The sequence below is a fragment of the Sphaerodactylus townsendi genome, linkage group LG08 (genome assembly GCF_021028975.2).
Source record: "Sphaerodactylus townsendi isolate TG3544 linkage group LG08, MPM_Stown_v2.3, whole genome shotgun sequence".
Taxonomy (NCBI): domain Eukaryota; kingdom Metazoa; phylum Chordata; class Lepidosauria; order Squamata; family Sphaerodactylidae; genus Sphaerodactylus; species Sphaerodactylus townsendi.
The window spans coordinates 35,330,686-35,349,997 of NC_059432.1; the positions used below are offsets into that span (position 1 = coordinate 35,330,686).

At 41.7% G+C, this 19,312-nt stretch overlaps 1 protein-coding gene across 2 annotated transcripts in view; it reads left to right on the top strand.

Moving 5' to 3' along the window:
- The first annotated feature begins 1,176 nt into the window (after nucleotides 1–1,176).
- The window catches only part of TNKS2 (tankyrase 2), a 40,696-nt gene continuing 22,560 nt past the window's right edge, over nucleotides 1,177–19,312 (top strand). For both annotated transcript variants that reach the window (XM_048504903.1, XM_048504904.1), the window contains exons 1-13: nucleotides 1,177–1,611; nucleotides 8,380–8,604; nucleotides 9,414–9,509; nucleotides 9,914–9,950; nucleotides 11,074–11,149; nucleotides 11,843–11,937; nucleotides 12,534–12,600; nucleotides 13,752–13,938; nucleotides 15,076–15,197; nucleotides 15,872–15,963; nucleotides 16,044–16,122; nucleotides 16,469–16,640; nucleotides 17,464–17,543. In XM_048504903.1, coding sequence (XP_048360860.1) covers nucleotides 1,383–1,611; nucleotides 8,380–8,604; nucleotides 9,414–9,509; nucleotides 9,914–9,950; nucleotides 11,074–11,149; nucleotides 11,843–11,937; nucleotides 12,534–12,600; nucleotides 13,752–13,938; nucleotides 15,076–15,197; nucleotides 15,872–15,963; nucleotides 16,044–16,122; nucleotides 16,469–16,640; nucleotides 17,464–17,543 — 1,557 coding nt within the window. In that variant the 5' untranslated portion in view covers nucleotides 1,177–1,382. The remainder of the gene's footprint in view (nucleotides 1,612–8,379; nucleotides 8,605–9,413; nucleotides 9,510–9,913; nucleotides 9,951–11,073; nucleotides 11,150–11,842; nucleotides 11,938–12,533; nucleotides 12,601–13,751; nucleotides 13,939–15,075; nucleotides 15,198–15,871; nucleotides 15,964–16,043; nucleotides 16,123–16,468; nucleotides 16,641–17,463; nucleotides 17,544–19,312) is intronic.

A 19,312-nucleotide genomic window follows, 5' to 3' on the forward strand; every position in this document is an offset into this window, starting at 1 on the left:
TCTAAAATTCCTGTGTCCGAACCACAAATGTGCATGCACAGCCATAGTCAAGTTGTAGTGTCACCTCAGAATTAGATTTTACACTTCCTTGTTTTCCTAGTTTTGCATGAGTTCATACATCTTTGTACCACTCAGTATAATGCTTATTAGTTAGTTGCTTATGTATTAGACTAGGCTATGCCTTATATACTCTCTGTACTTAATATAGTGTATCTGTCACTTGTGTTACAATTGTATTAGGAGTTTTGATTTTGCTTTATATTAGAAAGTTCTGTCTGTGCAGAAGTCTGTGATATTTTCTCCCTGCCTCGCTGTTTGGCCTTATGATAACAAGAGGCCTCTCATGTTAACACAACAGAACTGATAACAGACCATCTGCATACTGAAATTAAGATTCACTCCCTGAGGACAATGTGAATGAATCTCCCATTCCTGTTATCCACAATAAAGATGGTATTTGTTAACCCCTTGTTCAGTGATGATGAAAGACCCTGACCACATGTCACTCAGCTTCCGGTATCCAAATACTGTGTCCCTGTGATGTGCAGATTGTAACACCCCAAGAGTCAACATATCTGTCTCCAAACGGTCTCAGTGCTTGGCGTATGTTATCTGTTTCTCAAGGATGTTGTTGTATATGCATAAATAGCTTTTGTTTATGCATACAAATATATGCATAAATATGCATAAATTCCAATACCCTCGTTCGACATGACATGCCCTCCCAGTCCATCCTCCAAAGTAGCCATCTTTTCCAGAGGAACTGCTTTCCGTCGCTTGGAGACCAACTGGCTCAAATGAATATGAGGGCTCATGCTTCACGCCCCTAGACGAAATTTCATGACTCTCCAAATCGGTTCGGTTTCTAAATGGAGGGGTATGCAGGATTGCCATCCCCCACTTGGAAACCCCTAGTGATTTGGCGGTGGGGGGTGGGGTTTGCAGAGGTGAGCAGTGTGCAGTGCCCTCCAAAGCAGTCATCCTTTCCAGGGGAACTGCTTCCCGTCGTCTGGAAACCAACTGCTACCCTGGCAGCTCTTCAGCCCCTACCTGGAGGCAACACTATGGGAGCCACCACAAGAGAGCTGCTAAGCAACCACGCCTCGCCTCGCCCGCCCATGAGCGGCTCTCTACCACCCTTCCGCCATCTCTCCTGGTCCTGCCTCCACAACGCGCATGCTCTGTGCTTAGCCAGGCATCCCCGATGCTCGCGTCGCTCGGCTGCCTCCCTGCCCTCCATGGCCGCGTTTTCCTGACCGAGGCGTCGCCTCCGTCTCCTCCTTGCAGGCGTCTCTTTTTCACACACACACACCCCGGGTCTTCCATGGCCGCGCTGTGAGCGGAGGGGCCGCGCCAGAGGGAGGGCGGCTTCCCCCACCGGCATGGCGGGGCGTCGAGGCGCGGGCGGTGGCGGCGGCGGCGGAGGGGCAGGCTCGGGGGAAGCGCCGCTGCCCTCCTCGGCGTGCTGCGGCGGAGCGGATCCGGCCCGCGAGCTCTTCGAGGCCTGCCGCAACGGCGACGTGGAGCGCGTGAAGCGCCTGGTGCGGCCCGAGAACGTGAACGGCAGAGACACGGCCGGCAGGAAATCCAGCCCGCTCCACTTCGCCGCAGGTACGACCCGCAAGGCCGCAGCCCTTCCCCTTCCACCCACCCACCCCTTCTCCCGCTCCTCTCTTGGGGGTGGGGTGGGGGTGCCAGAAACTTGTGGGGTTTCCCTCCTTCCTCGAGTGTGGCATTTGTTTATCTTAAGGCTTGAGCGGAAGGAAGGGATCGTTTCCCCGGCGGCCTCGTGTGCAGAGGAGTCATAGACTGTTTTACGCACCCAACATTTGCCTGATGGGAATGTGGGGCTGGGATGATGGCTCAATCATTAGGCCTCTCTTCGGTTCTCCACTATGGTGTGCAGATGAAATGGTTTCAGTATGTGGATACACTTACCTATGTTGCAGCTTGCATTGGGAACAGAAAGGCTTTGTGCTGTATTACTCACCTTACGATTGAGGACTGGCTTAACTACTGTAGAAGCCTGGAGTAAACAATACCCCCACTCTTTCCCCCTCGTGGGACTTTCCTCCACTATGGCATACAAATTGGGGAAACAGGCAAATGGCTCCCAAAGGGCGGGTGGTGATATGGGCTTGCCGCAAATTGGAGTGTTAGGAAAATGCATCTCCAGTGGTCAAGTATTTAAATGGCTGTAGTTATAACATCGTGGGTATTTAAATGGGTGTTAAATCCCTCATGCAGCTATAACTTTAAAAAACAGTACCTGATGCTTTTCATTAAATGATTTTTCATATGTTGCATGGTAAGACATGAATGCTTGAGGCTATTTCATGTACATCTTACACTTTTCTTTTATAGAAAGCAGCACCTCTGCAGGGAGATTCCCCCCCCCCCCCCCGCCCGCCCTCCCATGCAGGCAGTATGTGGATTGCCTGGAAATCAGAAAGGACTGTCTGTTTATGCACATGTTGAAAATTGGTGTCTGACCAGTTTGTCATTTTATATGCCCCCTCGTAAATTACACATGTGTATCATCACATAAGGGATGAGAAATAAAATGGTTTCAGTGTGTGAATATACTTTCCTACCTAGCTGTTTTCATTGGGAACAGAAAGGCCTTGTGTTTTATTACTCATCTGTTTGAGAACTGGTTTAACCACTGTAGAGGCCTGTAGTGAACTATCTTCCCCAATCCAGTTTCTTGGTATTATAAGACCATATATATCTGCTTATCCATCTCACTCTTCCTCTAAAAGAGTTTGAGGCAATGTGCATGTTTTCCCCTTCATCCATTTTAACTGTTTTTATCTTTACAACATCCTATAAAGTAGATTATGTTGAGAGAATGAGGACAGCCGATGGAGATTTCAACCTACACTTCCCAAGACCCAAAAGAAACTGCCGTTACTATACTGTGCACTAACAACTCAGATTCATATCTGTAGTGTAGGAATAATACCAAGTTGTTTTATACAGCTGGTATAACAATTTCTTACAGAAGGTATCTGTTATACACTGGATGCTCCAAACTATTGTTTAAACTCTAAAGGATATTATACATGTTCAACTGAGTTCTGGCCCAATTGGGAATGAATGCTTGGCAACTATCTGTGATCCAAAATGCCTTAGCAACGAATAACAAGAGAATTGCTACTTGTATATGGTGAAGGAACTGGAAAGCAGGGTAGATAAAAATGGGTCTTGTCCAGTTTCTAATATTTCAGTGTGCTGTTATTGGAATATATAGGTAAGAATGGGATTTCAGTAAGCTTAGGATGGCAGAAGAGCTGATCTTACATGTGCTCCTGGTCTGAATCATGGCATTTCAGATAGATCCTTTGAATTAATCATTTCAAATTGCCTCTTACATTTAACTGCACTTGTACTGCTTTTTTTCTCATTCTCTGTGGGTATAGCCCACTCCAAGCACAGACTACAGTTCATATTTTAAAATTACATAGGTGACTAACATAATAATAATGTCCTCTGCTTCCTTTTTATTGGGTATGTTTGCATATGTACATTTATTTGCATCTTCTCTGTATGACTATCTAAAATACATTATGATGACTAGTAGTGCAACCAATAAAGTAGTAACCTCCTGTTTTTATTATGGCATTGGCTCTTAAGGGCTATTGTGTATTTTATTAGATGCAAAAGAGTAGCCAATCATGTGATTTCCAATAGTGGCCAATAAGATGTTCAGGATATATATACCTTGAGTGAAGCATGTCTATTTGGAGAGAGGGGTTTTTTTGAGACTCAGTACATAATTTTAAGAAATGTCATAGTATTATGCAGAGCACAGTTGAATAAGGACCAGTCAGTGTGGCTGGCACCTAGATTGATTAAATAATTCTAATTTTGCTAGGGTGTATATTCATGTATGCTTTCCTTCTTCACAGTGACAGGAATTATTTGCTGGGAAGTTCTTGCATACTGTAAGGAAGAAATGGTTCCTCATTAGTATTTATTAATCCTGCTATGCCTAATCACTACCAGTGGCTTCTGTTTGGGAATGGATCCTCTCTGATTGAATTTGCATTCATTTGATCTGATGTTGATGTTTTTAATAGTCTCTCCACTTAGTACAAACACAAAGTATCCTACAGTGTCAAAAACAACAGAAAGCCACCAAACTTTCCAAATATTACTCTTCATCAACAGACTAGTTCAAAAGCAACTCAAGGAATAGAAGAGCAGGAAGTAACAACTTTGACCTTAATTAATGCAGCTTCTCCCTCAAAAAGACACTAATGCACTTCCTTTCCTCCTTTTTGGAGGCAGCTTCCTTTATTGTTCAGAAACTGGAAAAGAGAAAGATCAGATTCTGGCATAAAACTGATCTGTTTCTGCATTTTGGCCTTGCTTCATTAAAAAATAGGTGCCCCATAATCAGGGTTGAGGGTACCCCCCCCCCCCCAATTGAGGTTGAGGTTACCTCTTTATTCATCTGACAAAGTGGGTCTGCTAAAATGTATGCTATAATACATTTCTCAGTCTTTGAGGGGTTACAGATTTATTGTTCTTTGCTGCACCAGATTAATGTGGCCGGTGAGGAATGTACAACATGACACCTGTAAAAGAGAAAAAGTATACAGGGTACTTGTAGTTTGGCCCTGATCCAGATAAGTTAGTTATTATTGAGACAGGCCCTATTTAGTCAGTTTACTTTAACAGGATCGAGGACTGTGCCAATTAAGTAATTTGGAGGGGGAAGGGACAGCATCCTGTTGCTACCTGTATCTCTTCCTATCTCTGCCAGTGGTTGATTACTTCAGATTTTTTCCCAATGTTTTTCTCAACCTCCTTTCCCTGTGGAACCAATAACAAAATGTTTTTCCTTTCTAGTTTCTTATCTTTCACAATATTTATTTTCTTCATTTAATTTACCATGTATTTCCTCCCAAGGAGCTCAAATTGGCATGCATGATTCTTCATTTTTCTCTTTGGTTGTACTGAGAGAACGTGACCAATCCATGGCCCGCACTGCTAGTTTCAAAGCTAAGGCCCCTTCCACACGGGCTAACCACGGTATAAAACCGGTGTTGGGGGAACTTCACAGAGATCCCACTCCTAATGCCAGTCTGCTCTGCATTCCCACCCTCCCCGGTGTTTCAAGAATTGCATATCTGGATTCTGAGAGCAGCAGTGGTGTAGTAGCTAAGAGCAGGTACACTCTGATCTGGAGGAACCGGGTTTGATTCCCCGCTCTGCCGCTTGAGTTGTGGAGGCTCATCTGGGGAATTCAGATTAGCCTGTGCACTCCCACACATGCCAGCTGGGTGGCCTTGGGCTAGTCACAGCTTTTCAGAGCTCTCTCAGCCCCACCCACCTCACAGGGTGTTTGTTGTGAGGGGGGAAGGGCAAGGAGATTGTAAGCCCTTTGAGTCTCCTATAGGAGAGAAAGGGGGGATATAAATCCAAACTCTTCTTCTTCTACTTTTGTTTTAATGTGGATTGCACCACAACCGAGCCCCGGGAAGAAGAAGAGTTGAATTTATATCCCCCCCCTTTCTCTCCTGTAAGGAGACTCAAAGGGGCTTACAAACTCCTTTCCCTTCCCCGCTCACAACAAACACCCTATGAGGTAGGTGGGGCTGAGAAAGCTCCAAAGAACTGTGACTAACCCGAGGTCACCCAGCTGGCGTGTGTTGGAGTACACAGCCTAATCTAGTTCATCAGATAAACCTCAAGTGTCAGAGTGGGGAATCAGACCCAGTTCTCCAGATTAGAATGCACCTGCTCTTAACCACTATGCCAGTGGCTGCTCTTCTTGGCCGCACTTCCTCTTTTTTTTTTCCAGTCCCCGCCTCTCTGCTGCATAGGTACGGAGGAGCACAGGGACAGCAGCATGGCTGTGGAGGTCCTTGCCTTCCAGGCTTCAGAGCTATGTAGCAGAGGGAGGTTAGGGGGGGAAGCACCTCCTTGCAAAGGCGTCCCCGCCCCCCCCCCGCCCCCCGCTCGCTGACCATGGGACACCCAGCCTTGCGAATGGCCCGGGGCTACAATGGGTTCATTTACATTTGCTGTGTGGAAAGGGCCTCAGTGAGACTTTCAACACAGTTCTCTCCCAGTCCTGATTTGGAGACATTAACCATTACGCTAATTAGTCTTACTGCCATATTAGTTAATCCTTTATCTGCCTTACTTTTGACAAAAATATGGCCTATCTTGTTTGATGTGATTATTAAAAGCAGCTTGTTATTGGAAACTTCATGTGCTGGAGTGAAGGTAAACATTTTTTTCAGAGGTTGTAAGGTTAAAAAATATATTTTGAACAACATTCTCTAAAATATGCGGGATATCATATTGTGTACATTCACAGTGGCCTTATGAAATAAGTAATGCTTATTTCCTTTGTATGAATAAGGAGATTAAGATGTGGTTCATGGTTATGTTGGAATATGAATTTATGTAAGACTTTATATTTGTACACAGAAGTATTTCTATTAAAAGTGAACTGTTTCATTGAATGGATATATGAAATTATGGTGGGGGAAAATGGGCTCAAGAGACAAAATTCAGGAAGTATAGGGTAAATACAATTATGTATAATTTAACTGTAATCAAGAGAAGCGCACAGCCATTCACAATAGCAGTAAATGGCCATTTCTTGAGTTCTGCTAAGCTAGTTAAAAGCTGTAAACTCTAGGAAACAGTTTCTTTTAATGTCTGTATGCATATAAATATTCATCTCCACATTATAAAAGATATTAATAATTGGCTCTTTTGTAGCAATTATATCATGTAAATTAGGGTTATAGCACTTGTGAGTCATTAACCCAAATGTAGTCAGCTGTGTACAGGGAGCTTGTGAAACTTTCAACTGCCTGATTGGGATTTACACCGGGACCTGGGGTGAGGGAAATTATGAAGCCTGAGTCCCCGACATGTTTGAGCCTGCAGGTACCTTTGGAATTCTGACACAGGCTGGTTGGCCCAACCTCATAATGGGTGTCACTGGAGGCAGTGCCAATGACACAGTGTCACAGAGTGAGATAATGGGTAATTTTAATAGTAACTCTTCATTTCATACAGAAGCTCCGCTTAATGGAACTGCTTTTTAGATTAATACAATGTTGAAAAAATATTTACTTTCAATCACGCAGTGAAGATCCTTGTACCATGACTTTTAATGTATCGTTTTGTGGTGCCTAGTATTTCTCTACCAAATATCAAGCCAACAGAAGATAGTTCTAATTAGCTTTATTTGCAAAGAAAGGGGAGACACCCTGCGTGGGTAGACTCCACCAAAACAGTATATGCGCAGCATGTTTATTCCCTTCTCCTGAATTTGCCACACCCTCTCTGTTCCCCCATTGGCTAAGGGTACTTAGAGTCATAACTTTCCGGTCCGCCTGTTTACATGTCACTCCTTGATATGTTGCCCCCTCCCATATTATTCCTTTATGTTCATTATCAACACCCCTTATTCAAGATGGGGCGTAAAAGTTCATATTCATTAGCTCATTAACCATACCAAATTCATACAATCTGATGCAAGCCTTGCCCATTAGCTTAGTTCAGTGGTGGTGAACCTATGGCACTCCAGATGTTCATGGACTACAATTCCCATCAGCCCCTGCCAGCATGATCAATTGGCCATGCTGGCAGGGGCTGATGGGAATTGTAGTCCATGAACATCTGGAGTACCATAGGTTCTCCACCACTGGCCTAGTTCCTCAGTTCAACTGATCTCAGCTGGTCTTATCCTATTCTACCCTGGCCAACCACTACATCCTCTTATCTCATTTCTGTGCTCCAGTAGAAAACATATTCCTCATTTATCACAGTTTTATTATATCTTATTATTTGTAGGGATGTTTATTGTAGTTATCGTTCATTTTTGATGAGCCTTCCAGGGGAAGGGCAGCATACAAATCTAATTAATCAATCAAATCAAATGGTGGCGGCAGCTACCAAAGCAATTTTTTAAAATAAATCTGAACAGCTAATCAAAAGTCCTGCTGGGCCCCGTCCACTTTCTAAACATGATGTGTGGCCCATGTGCAGCCCTTTCTAAACATGGCCCGTGGGTGCCATGTTGCACACTGCTGGAAAGAGGGCTGTGGCTGTGTTTTACCAAGGTCCCTGGTATACTCTGTGTAGTTTTATTGAGCATGTGGTCCAATCCAGTGTGTTTATTTGGAAGTAAGACGGTAAAGTGCGTGGCTTCAGCTGGAGCTTAAATTACACCTTGTGACTTCCGAATGCAACTTATGTTTCTTTATCTCATTGGGGCAGTAGTAAGTTCACAGTGTCTTTTCAAGTTACCGCACGTTTGGGAGCTATCGGGCAAGATTACCAAATTGGATTTCTTTTTTTCCCCTCCAGCAACCATCTTTTGACAGTTAAAACTATTTGTTTCAGGTTTCGGTCGAAGGGATGTAGTTGAATATTTGCTTCAAAGTGGTGCTAATGTTCATGCACGAGATGATGGGGGCCTCATCCCACTTCATAACGCCTGCTCTTTTGGTCATGCTGAAGTCGTCAATCTCCTCCTGCGTCATGGTGCAGATCCTAATTCCCGGGATAATTGGAACTACACACCTCTTCATGAAGCAGCCATTAAGGGCAAAATTGACGTCTGTATAGGTAACATCTAAAACTTTAGCAGCTTTTTTAAAAAAAATTAAGTGATTAAAGGCTATTTCTTTGTTACTTTGCAAGGTTTGTCGATGTGAGAGACAGATGGTGTTGACAAAATTATTTTACAATTATGCTGAAAGACGAATGTTGAATATATGTAATTGACAAGTGAATCCTCTTTTCACCTTCTGTTACTGGGAAGCTGACAGAGTGGTAGCTAATAGGGGCAGCTGCGTTGAAAAATTTACTTTCAGCTTCTTCCTTTCCAGAGCCTTAAATTAGGAAAGGAAAATTGAATGATACACAGGAAACTTGCTGCTGGCTGGTTTTGTGGTTGGTGTTCAGCAGAGCACACCCAGACTAAGGAGAGGGAGGAATATGAACTTTTAAGAGTGTAAAAAGAGCCCTGCTGGGTCAGACCAATGGCCCATCTAGTCCTGTATCTTTTTCCACACAGCCACCGACCAGTTTTCTGGAGAGCGTGCAACCAGTCAAGGCCTTTCCTTGGTGTTGCCTCCTGACCCTGCTGTTCAGAGTTTTACTGCCTATGAAGGCAGAGGTTCCTTTAGTCACTGTGGCTATCTGATGCCACATAGAAGATGTAGGGACTCCTGTCATTCTGTTCTGAGCTTTACATTACACTCCTGTGCAGTTACCCCAGCCTAAGCTCCTTGATTTCAGTGAGCTGAGATTACTGTAACTTTCCATAGGACTGCGCTATTAGTGTTGTCGAGTTTGATTTGGTATTGCATGCTTATTAAAAGCCTAGACTTCTGTCACTGGATCTTTAAAAACAGTGTTATTGCGATTTCTAGTACTGTTGCAGCATGGTGCTGATCCAGTTATCCGTAATACAGATGGAAGAACAGCACTGGACTTAGCAGATCCATCAGCGAAAGCTGTGCTTACCGGTAAGGGGTGACTTTTTAAATCTTTATCATTTGAGTTCAGTTTTGCTACTTTCTGCAGTTGTTCCTAGTGTACTAACATGAGTCTCCGTATGATAGGATGAATAGTTGCAGTGGGAAGGTGCAAACTCTTCCTTATTATATTCATGCATCTAAAGTTGTTGGCTATAAAGCCTTACTGTGTGCTTCTGCTGAACTGGTAAAGGCAGAGTGTTCTCTTTCATATCCCACACAGTGTTTGACCCAATCGTGATTGTATTGCGGACAGTCCTTGTTTTCAGTATAAACTTAACTTTGTTATAACACCAAACATTCATCTAGTAGTATCCTTTGTTTTTTGACTGAGAAAGTGTGCCAAGCATATACTTAAATAAATAAGAAAATGCCAATCTTCACTTTAATTTTAGGTGAATACAAGAAAGATGAACTCTTGGAAAGTGCCAGGTATGTATTAGTATAACTAATTAATATTAGTATTAATATTACACTCTGATGAATTATAAACTCACATTAATGTACATATTCAGTCTTCTGAACGTTGAGGCCTGGAAGGAAGATAAGCTTAACCGAAAGTCATCATGTGCATTATGTGCACCTAGCTTCGAAGTTGTGCTATGAAGGACTAAAAAGTTAATATCTAGGTTTAGCACTAAATCTTGGAGGTATATTTTTTGTAGAAGTGAGAAATGCATAAAGCAAAGAGCTCAAAACACCAAGGAGATAACATCATCCTGTTAATTATTTGGACAATATGTTTTCCTTCTTTTTATACCTCACATTTCTACCCAATGTGGATTCAGAGTAGGTTACAGCATTCTCCCCATCTTCAGTTTATTTATCCTAGTGCAGTGGTGGCGAACCTTTGGCACTCCAGATGTTATGGACTACAATCCCCATCAGCCCCTTCCAGCATGACCAATTGGCCATGCTGGAAGGGGCTGATGGGAACTGTAGTCCATAACATCTGGAGTGCCAAAGGTTTGCCACCACGGTCCTAGTGTATACATTTTGGAACTTCAGCATGAAAAGCTTTTCTTGAAGAGACAGTCTTCTGAATGCTACTTAAATATTCAGCTTTAAAGAGACTTCCAAGAAGAGTGTTCTGTCTTGGTTTTTTCCCTGTCAAAAGCTGAATCTTTCGTTTCAGCTTTGTAAGACCTGGGGGGTGTCATCATGTTGCTATTTCAGGAGTTCAAATCTATCTTTTAATGTTATTTTGGAAATTTTTTACATACTTTTCTGATTAGTTCAGAACATTCAACGTGGTTTGTGTCTAAATGATTAGAAATTAGGTATTAAGTAATAATTAGTTGTAAACATTTGCTACAAATGTCCTCTCCTGTAGGAGTTTTTTTTTTGCTAGATATATGCATGATAGGACATAATATTAAGTACAAGAAATAGAAGATTATTCTGCTTGTGCTGTTCAAATCAATGATATTTTTAATAAGTAAGACTTCATAGCTGTAGGTTAGTTGCATTGTAGCTGTGCAGTGTTGTGCTCTGAGTGAAAAAAAGTTTAGTGATCTGCTTGCACAAAGTTCATGAGTATTTAATTATATTTCAGGAGTGGAAATGAAGAAAAATTGATGGCCCTTCTCACACCACTAAATGTCAACTGTCATGCAAGTGATGGCAGGAAGGTATTCTGGTTTTTAAAAAATATGTATTTAAGATAACTGCCTTTTAAAGTATTAATTGAGGTAAAAATATAGTTTGCACTAAACTGAACCTCAAAGAGGTTTGGCTCATAAAGAGGTTAGACTTGAAATTTTGGTTATATTGTGATTCAGGAACATTTACTAGAAATAGAAATCTAATTTTTGTGACAATACTGTATGTCTGGAATTTTTTGGCCCTAACATAAGCCAGAGAAAACTTAAAGACATTAAAACCATGAGGGGAAAGTTATGTATGTACATACCAGTTAACGAACTAAACTACAGAAGTGGGAGGGGGCAGAGTTACATTTTTTTTTTGTTGCATCAGTCATGAGCGGAAACACTTTTTAAAATGTCTTTAATGTCTTTTAATGGTTTTAAGGTCTTTAAGTTTTCTCTGGTCTAGTATCTGCTATGCTGTAATGCACAGGCTAACCGGATCTCTTCAGTTCTCAGAAGCTAAGGCGAATTGACCCTGGCAAGTATTATGATGCAGAGGCAGACAATGGCAAACCACCTCTGAAAGTATCTAGCCTTGAAAACCCTACCAGGGGTCGCCATAGGTCAGATGTGGCTTGATGGGAAGGTAGATGTAGAATGTCTTTTCCAGTGTCAGAAAATGGATGCTAAATTTCTTTGGTCAACTGATACATTTCATTGTTCTTTTATTTCCAGTCAACTCCTTTACATTTAGCATCTGGTTATAACCGTGTTAAGATTGTACAGCTGTTGTTGCAACATGGAGCTGATGTGCATGCTAAGGATAAGGGGTAAGTATGTGTTGTGGGATGGTATTGCGACTTACAGATTTAAAGTACAGTCCTCTTACATTAGGAAAACTGGCATTCTCAGCTTGTAAAAATTAATTTGAAAACTTAATCAGAAGAGTAAATAAAGTCTTCAGATAAGCAAAATGAAATGTGTTTCAGCATCAACATCTACTAGTGCCAGTTAGAGTGGTTTCTTCAACACACCGCAGTTTGATCAAAGGGTTATAAAAATGCTATGTTACTGAAATGTTAGCTCAGATTGCCTGAGCTAGCTCTGATGTGTGCTATGTTCCAATGGAGGCTGACAAGATCCTGAAATCTATTTGCGTTTTTGGATTTTGGATTTACGATTAAAACGTCCCAATTTAACAACTAAATGGGAATAATTGTTTACTTTTAGGCAAAATCTATTGGGATGATATGATGATGGTGCTTCCCTCAAACTCTCTGGCTTTCCTTCTGACAGATATGCATTTTGATGGGTTTTTAATGTTATTGGAGAATAATTATCAACAACGGTTAAATGTTCTTGAAAAAAGTGTTTGCTTATTTACGGTGTTCATATACTTTAACTGAAATGTTCTTCATTTTTTCAGAGACTTGGTACCACTTCATAATGCATGTTCCTATGGTCATTATGAAGTAACAGAACTTCTAGTAAAGGTTAGTTTCCTAAATCTGTGCTATTTTAGGAAGCTATTGTGATTCATTCTGAATGGGTAGTTTTTAAAGAAAAGTTATTTGAGAACTTATTTCTCAAGCTCATGAGGTTAGTCTTTCAAAATAGCTATAGTGAGGGCTTCTTGAAAGTAAAACAGCTTACTGAGAAAAACAGACGTAGCTCCAAGGGGGAGGGGGGGCGACACACCGGGTGCACGCCCCTGTGGGGGTGGGGCGGGGGCAGACATTGGTGTGGCAGGGGCGAAGGACACACTAGTGCATCGGGCACTTTTCCCCCTTGCTACACCACTGGAGAAAAATGATGGATCACATTTGAACGGGAGTATGTGGAACTGCCACATTGACTATTTATGAATTTTTCAGTTTAACACATAACGCTGCTTTCACTTTTAAAATATTAGAAGTCTAATGAGGTACTGCAAGTAAACATAGCAGATGGAGATACAGGAAGCTAAGATTTTTTGTATAATAGGAAGTGGGTTTGCGGTTGTGATTGCTGGTGAAAGTCACCGCCATTGTGCTGGATGGAAAGGCTTGCTTCTCTGCGCCTGGATGGTTATAGTTACTGGGTTTGCAAACTCAAGTTCAGATCCACTCTTGCTTTTGAAGCTTTCCAAGTTGCCTTGCACCAAATGCCAGTGTTTTATAGTGAAGGTCATTTTGGACTTTTGAGGGGTTCAGTCCCAGCATCTCCGGTTAAAAGGAACAGGTGGTAGAGGATGTGAAAGGCTCTGTCTGAGACCCTGGAGAGCTGCTTCTGGTCCAGAGAGATTAGGACCTGCGTTTCTCCAGATTAAACAGGGAATTGATAATCTCCTTTATCAGTTTTCGCCGGTACGGCCAACGGCCATGCTGGTAGGGGCTGATGGGAATTGTATTTCCTGAACATCTGGAGAGCCGCAGGTTCCCTACCCCTGGAGTAGACAATACCGACCTTCATAGATCAAGCATCAGGTTCAGTATATGGCAGCTTCATGTGTCCTGCCTTTTTTAAAGCAAGAGCGGGAATCAAACGTGTGGTTTCTAGTGAATTTTTAAGAAGTGGGTCATGTTTTCTTTCCCGTATGACATTAGGATCTTATTGCAGAATGAAAAACTAAAATAACAAAAGATGGTTCTCTTTCCTTTCTTAGCATGGAGCATGTGTAAATGCAATGGATCTGTGGCAATTTACTCCTCTACATGAAGCAGCTTCTAAGAACAGAGTAGAAGTATGTTCTCTCTTGCTCAGCTACGGTGCTGATCCCACACTGTTAAACTGCCATAATAAAAGTACTATAGACTTGGCCCCAACACCACAGTTAAAAGAAAGATTGGCATGTAAGTACAAAATATGAGAGAGAATAAGGTGTTTTTCCCCCTGTTTTCATTAGGTATCTACACATTTTGGCCTACCAGCACTATTAGTAGTCACTGTCAGCCCTGCCGCTTCCACTGTGCATGTCTGATGTGTAGAAGTACCACTTTGAATTGGTGCAATGCTTTAGAAATGGGATGCTTTCAAAACACAGCAGCATATCAGTGATTGCCTTGCCCTTTGGGATTTGGGGAAAGGTTGTAGAGTGACACTCCAAGCACAGTAAACGGAAATAAAAGATCTTTTGTCTCCTCCCGTTAGAATACTGTGTCAGTCATAATTTTTATAAGCCTTCCATTTAGAGAGCTTTCACTTAATTGCTCTGTGTGGGCAAGGTATGCAACAAAATGTTGGTTGGACAAAGAATACCTAAGCGACTCAGGTAGCCCAATCCAAAGGGCGGGGGAGCTGAAAGGATGCATGGAAATGGTTCATGGCCATACTGGCACATTAGCCGTCCCCTGGGCACTTGCCATGGCAGAGGGAACAGGGGTGCAGGCAGCCACACGTTCCACAGGCCCGATTCTGCAGAACCTGGAAGTCTGGGATGTGGTGGGCTGCGCTGACTGCGGATGGGCTGAGGCATTCCCATCCCAGGCTTTATCGCTGGTTGCATGATACAACAGCCCTTTTGGGTGGCATCTGTCCTTTCAACATATGGGTTTTTTCAGCAGCAGTGGGTTTCAGGACGTTTCTGGGCTCTTCGCACCTCCGGAAAGCCCTTTTGGAGGCCAAGGGGTGGCATTGCATTGGCAGCACAGTTCGTCGCTAGGGAGTTTGGATGGGACTATGAGTGTTTTCTCAAGGTTCCTCTAAAGGAAGACATAACGATCCTTTAAAATCTTCTGGTATAATTAAGTTTAAGTCATAATGTTCTCTTTCAAGAAAATCTGAATATTCTTTTTTTTTAAGTAGGAAGAGGGACTGTGGAATTGTTGTAAAGTGCACACCCTGTGAAATACATGTTCAAAAACTGAGGATGCTTGTCAAAGTGCTTTTTTTATTGGGTTGGAAAGAATATTACTTTAGCAGAAGTAAAATATTCCCATAACATTTTAGAGAGAGAGCTATAAAGCCATAAAACCTATTTTCTGTTTCAGATGAATTCAAAGGACACTCACTGCTGCAGGCTGCAAGGGAATCTGATGTAGCTCGTGTGAAAAAACATCTCTCTCTTGAGATTATAAACTTCAAGCATCCCCAAACTCATGAAACTGCCTTGGTAATACAAGCAAATAGTTTATAAAGCTCAGTGGATTTTTTAAATGACTAAGCAAAGCAGTTAGAATAGCATCAAAATTAGATGTGTTTTCCATTTATAGTTTCTCTTTTAAACTACTTTGTTGGCTATTCAGTTTTTAGCATGACAACTTTTGGTGCATTAGATCAAGTTTGCATGTGAAAGATTAAACCTTATGCATGAGTGAAGAGGTGAGCTGCACTTTGAAATGGATTCTTGTTGAAATTAGGTCAAAGGACCTGACAGTCTTTGAAATTAAATAAATAAAACAATTATAATTGTTAATATTTTATCAATCATTCTATGCTCCGTCTCACCAAAAGAAAAAAACCAAAATTGTAATTTCATTCTGTACTGTCTTTGTTTTAGGATGCTCCGTTTGGGTCTGTAGTAATACATCTACTCCAAATGGAGCATTCTAAAACAAAGATTGTCCAGCATGTTATGAATGAAGTTACAATTTTGGTTTTTGTCTTTTGGTGAGACGGAGTTATTTTATGTTGTCAAGGAATGGGGTTGTTTGTAGCCCCTTGCCCTGATGTTGCTGAGCCATATCCCAGTGCTGAAGTATAAATACATTTATAGAAAGTTCTGGTGCCTCTTGATTTCATTGCAAGATGATCAGCAAGTAATGAAATGATTTCTTATTGAAATAGCACTGTGCTGCTGTATCTCCATATCCTAAAAGAAAGCAAGTATGTGAGCTGCTTCTAAGAAAAGGGGCCAACATCAGTGAAAAGACAAAAGAGTGAGTTAACTGACACATTAATAATCAACAGCCCCCAAGTACTCCAGTGGAAAGGGCCATAATTTCTCTCTTTTTTTCAGCTTCCTGACACCCCTCCATGTGGCATCAGAAAAAGCTCATAATGATGTTGTTGAAATTCTTGTGAAACATGAAGCAAAGGTATGAATGACTTTGCATATAATTAGGCAGGTTTCCATATGTATTGCAGAAATCTCTCATGTAGCTTTTATCATTTATGTTGTAGTATAACTTCTACTTCTTTGTGGTACTCTGGTTGCTAAGTAGAACCTGGGGAAGGTTCTTGGAAAACTATTTTTGGCGGGAGTTTTGTTAGCTTACCTGTCCTTTCTTTTATCACAAAGTGGTTTGAGGGAGCACAAATACTTATTTTCATTCGAAAAAGTCAGTTTCATTGAGTTGCTCAATAGAGTGCAATTAAAAATTGTCCTCTGGGCAAGGTCTCAAGGTTTTTATGCCACCACGGAATTCTGTGCTCTCTCTCTAGGTAAATGCGTTGGATAATCTTGGCCAGACCTCTCTGCATCGAGCAGCACACTGTGGGCACCTGCAGACCTGTAGGCTGTTACTGAGCTCTGGTTGTGATCCATCAGTTGTGTCACTTCAGGGTTTTACAGCCTCTCAGATGGGAAATGAGAGTGTTCAACAATTATTGCAAGGTAATGCATAAGGCGCTTGTTTTCCATTCAGTTTTTCTTCCTTTGTTATGTTAATTTGGCTGCAGCAGCACCCTTAAAAAGTATCACTGATAAAGCGGATAGTTGAATTGGAGTACTTAGCAAAAATAAAATACACTCCAAATAAAAAGACCTGAATGTTTGATTTATCCATTGAATACCCAAATCATGTCCTGACAAAAAATTTTGAAGGAACCTCTAAACATAAGTAATAGCTTCTTCCTTTGAATTCATCCAAAATGGTTTGTTTTATTACTCAGGATGGGAGGCAGGGCAAGAGGTAGTCATTTTAAAGGGTAGCCTGTTTTTTTCTGATGACTTTTGCAAAATAAAATTCCTTGTGCCTTTCTTAGAATCAACCTGCCTATTAAGGTTCTGTCTATAGCTACATATGCATGTGAAACTGTGTTTCAGTTGCTGGTTTTCTCATTACCTGGGCATCCAACTAGTGGCAATCAGTTCAATATATTCAAATTGCTGTGGAAGTTAATTTTAACTAATAACAGCTTAAAATGTTGTTTTTCGTTTTAAGTCAAGAATGTTCTCTTGTATGCTAATAGAGAATCAAAATATAAATCCCACTGTTAATAACTACAGAGATATCTGAAATGCTGAGTAGATGCTAGGGTTGATTTGGTTCATTGTAAAGGCAACCGTTCGCCTGGGATAGCGAGCATATGTGTTTAGTATAAGAGCCAAACATATATTTTTGTCATGAGAATATGTCAGTTACTGAATTTGTGTTAATTATTGCATTTGTCATCACACAAGTTTATGCATGAAATAGTTTTCATTTCTTTTACAGAAGGCATCCCTTTAGGCAATTCAGAAGCAGATCGACAGTTGTTGGAAGCAGCAAAGACAGGCGATGTGGACATAGTAAAAGTAAGTTTGTAGCTGCAGTGTATTTTCTGTGACTGAAAGAGACTTACATCTGCATACTCTGCAGGCCCACTTTGAGAGATGAGTGAATGTTCAAAATAATAGAGTACATCTTAATTACTGTTCAGCAAACTCAAACATTGTAATTTCTAGATATTTTCTGAGTTTGGAAAATTTGATTTCATCGTCTTCGAGGCAGCTGGTTAACTAAACTTCTGAATTAGTCACCTACTGAGATTTCATTTATGCCAGAGTACAAAATGCATACAAAGGTAGAACACAGCATGTAAAACAGAGACCTGTCTCCTATCATAGTCCAGCAAGTAACTGAGTCAACCTTTTGGGCGAGAGTGTTGCCTGTCCCTGGGAAACATGGGCTTGAATTGATATCTGCACTATGGCCCCTTCCACACACGCAAAATAATGTGTTTTCAAACCACTTTCATAACTGTTTGCAAGTGGATTTTGCCATTCCGCACAGCTTCAAAGAGCACTGAAAGCAGTTTCAAAGTGCATTATTCTGCATGTGCGGAATGAGCCTATGATAGGTTTGTTTTTCCCACATGCATACTGTCATGTCCTTTTAGCCTCTATTTATTGTCTGAACAATATAAAGAAATGCCATTTGATGCTGAACTAGGGTTACCAACCTTCGGGTGAGACCTGGAGATCTCCTGGAATTACAGCTTGTCTCAGAACAGCAGAGATCAGTTCCCCTGGAGAAAAACTGCTGCTTTTGAGGGTGGGTTCCATGGATGAGGTGCATCCCTTTCCCAAACCCCAGCCTTTCCCAGGATCCACCGCCAGATCTTCAGGAATTTCCCAACTCAAGAGTTGGCAACCCTACATTGAGTAGTAGTCATGTATTCATAGCAAGTGGGAGGACTGACCCGGTCATCAGGTGTACAAGTGACCCATGCTGGTATTTGTGACTCCAGATTGCTGGAGGAGACACTGGAAGAGGTCTTCCTCGCCATTTCCTGTTCTACTGTTGCTGCTCTGCCTCCAAGTTGGGCTGCAGCCCACACCCATGCCATTACACCTGGTCACACCTGGTTCCCAGAGTCAGCTGCATAATCGAGCCTGCCTTACTCACAGCAGAATGGTGTCACCTAAGACAGGCTGCACAGGGAGAGGAGAGATGCAAGGAGAGGCATAGGAGCCTATATCTCTGCTTCCTGGCTGGACTGCTCGTGGAGTGGAGAGTACCAGGGTGGAGGGCATTTGTGGCAGCAAAATGTTTGAGCAGCCCTGACCAGTCAGGGTGCTTTTTTCCACTAATGGAGAATGGATCTAGTATTCAAAAATGTTTACTGGCTTCCTGAGAACTAGTTTAAAGTAAAGAATATTGTAATGGAGGTATGAAATGTGTACATGTGCAAAGAGAAATATTGACTTTTGTCACAATATAATCTTAGGAGTGCAAAATGTATTTAAAAACTAAACGCATGTATCATTTTCAATATATACGGTACTTAACAAAATAGATCCTTATTCCTCTCAAAGGGAGGCCCGGAGTCCTAAGCCTTCTTTCATGTCATTCGTCCTCACCTGTTGCAGAGGCAGTTCTCTGCTGCATACCATGTTCTTCTAGTTCGGAGGGGGGCAACTTTTCGGCAAAAAGCATGAAAAGAAATTGTTTTGTTATTGATTGAGTACAGGAGAAAGTCGCCTCAAACATCAAAAAGCATTGCCCATAAATGTATACAAAGCCAGAAGGAAAGGGTGCTGCACTTCGAGAGGTGGAAACAAAGTTTAGGATTCCCAGTGTA